The sequence below is a fragment of the Marmota flaviventris genome, chromosome 7, assembly GCF_047511675.1.
Source record: "Marmota flaviventris isolate mMarFla1 chromosome 7, mMarFla1.hap1, whole genome shotgun sequence".
In the NCBI taxonomy this organism is placed as follows: domain Eukaryota; kingdom Metazoa; phylum Chordata; class Mammalia; order Rodentia; family Sciuridae; genus Marmota; species Marmota flaviventris.
In genome coordinates, this window is record NC_092504.1 from 92,806,518 (window position 1) to 92,808,618 (window position 2,101).

The 2,101-nt window shown below is 57.4% G+C and overlaps 1 protein-coding gene across 1 annotated transcript; it reads left to right on the forward strand.

Moving 5' to 3' along the window:
- Nucleotides 1-452: 452 nt before the first annotated feature.
- Nucleotides 453-1,640, forward strand: Cxxc4 (CXXC finger protein 4). Its single transcript, XM_071614024.1, has one exon. The coding sequence runs from the start codon at nucleotides 453-455 to the stop codon at nucleotides 1,638-1,640; it is 1,188 nt and encodes a 395-aa protein (XP_071470125.1).
- The last annotated feature ends 461 nt before the right edge of the window (nucleotides 1,641-2,101 follow it).

Here is a 2,101-nt window from a genome sequence, read left to right on the forward strand (position 1 = left end):
GGGAGGGAGGGAGCAGGGGTTGGGAGTGTTGCGGGGGTAGAAATGGGGGGTCACGTCTCGATGATTGTTATGCAAACGACCTGACAGAAGAATGTGGGAGCCTTTGGTGTCTGCGGTGGGGTATGAGGGAGGCTGTTTATTTATTTTTAATCTTTTTCCTCGTGCAGCTCGTTGGAATGACTTTCTTTATTTTAGTTGTAACAGTTGGAGGATAATGCAAAAGAAGACGCTGCCTGGGAATTCACCGTCTGTGGAAATGCGCCCCAGAGAGGAATAAAGCAGCCCTCACCTTGCTCTCCCCACCCGGACCCACTTTCCCCTCCCGCCTCGGCCCCCACCCCAACACCACCATCACCCCCTTCCCTCCCCCCCATCTTTCCCCCTTTCCCACCCAGGTGTCGGACCAGACGGTCCCCACTTCCACCCTGCACCCCTTCTTCCCCCCCTGCACCATGAACACCAATGTCTGCGTGGAGCCCGGGCCGAGCCCGGAGGCCCCGGGCTTGCCCAAGGAAAGCCACCTGCCCGAGGGGGCCCTGAACAGCCTTGTGGATTACAACTCGGAGATGGAGCGCTACCGCTCCTTTGCCACCTCCTTCTACAAGACCAACGGTGGCGCCTTCCCGCAGGCGGCCAAGATCGCGCGCATCACCACCCCCATCTTCCCCAGCAGCGCCGCCGCCGCCGCTGCCGCCGCGCGCATCGGCATGTCCCCCTGGAACTGCGACAACGCGGCCACCGCCGCCGCCGCCACCGCCATGCTCTGGGGCAGCGGCGGGGGCGGAGGCGGCGGCGGGGGCGGGGGCGGCGGCGGCGGCGGCGGTGGGGGCGGTGGCGGGGGCGGCGGGGGCGGCAGGAAATCCTCCTCCGCCGCCGCCTCCTCCTCCGCCTCCTCCTCGGCGATCCTCCCCGCCGGCGGTGGCGGCGGCGGCGGCGGCGGCGGCAGCAGGACCAGCATGCACCACCGAAACGACTCCCAGAGGCTGGGGAAAGCTGGCTGCCCGCCAGAGCCGTCGTTGCAAATGGCAAATACTAATTTCCTCTCCACCTTATCCCCTGAACACTGCAGACCTTTGGCGGGGGAATGCATGAACAAGCTCAAATGCGGCGCTGCTGAAGCAGAGATAATGAATCTCCCCGAGCGCGTGGGGACTTTTTCCGCTATCCCGGCTTTAGGGGGCATCTCATTACCTCCAGGGGTCATCGTCATGACAGCCCTTCACTCCCCCGCAGCAGCCTCAGCAGCCGTCACAGACAGTGCGTTTCAAATTGCCAATCTGGCAGACTGCCCGCAGAATCATTCCTCCTCCTCCTCGTCCTCCTCAGGGGGAGCTGGCGGAGCCAACCCGGCCAAGAAGAAGAGGAAAAGGTGTGGGGTCTGCGTGCCCTGCAAGAGGCTCATCAACTGTGGCGTCTGTAGCAGTTGCAGGAACCGCAAAACGGGACACCAGATCTGCAAATTTAGAAAATGTGAAGAGCTAAAGAAAAAACCTGGCACTTCACTAGAGGTCAGAGGAGATGATTTCTTGTTTCCCAGTGTCTCCCCTTCCCTCCTTACTCCCCTCTCCTCTCCCCTGCAGGGCTTCTTGTCTGGCTTCCAGATGCAGTGCCCCTTTTCTGAAGCTTCATTCACGTTGTGAGATACAGTTGTAGGTGGTTTGCGGAGGGCACGGCCTCTCCACCACCCGCCCCAGCAGTACTTCGCGTGTTACCGCCCTTCTGCTAGAGAGGGTGCCCCTCCTTTTTATCTTGGAAGGGGGGGAGAATGCAATTGGTCTAAAAAATCATAAGTTTCAGATGCAATATGGTCAGTATTTTACCTGGCTGATTTGAAATGCTCCCTCTCTTCCTTATTAAAAGAAAAAAAAAAAAATCTCTGCCCAAAGAATTGGACACATCACATCCTATATGTTCATTGGCTAAGAAAGACTTACTAGTGGCCCAATTGCAACAGTGAGCACACGGTTTGTGGCACATAAGCATTTATATATTTATTTTTCACTGAAGCCAAAATACCTGGAGTCAAAAAGGAATTTTTTTGCCCTCTTACAGAACAGTTTCTCTCCTGAACAGCAAAGATTATTTCTGTTTTTTTGTTTTG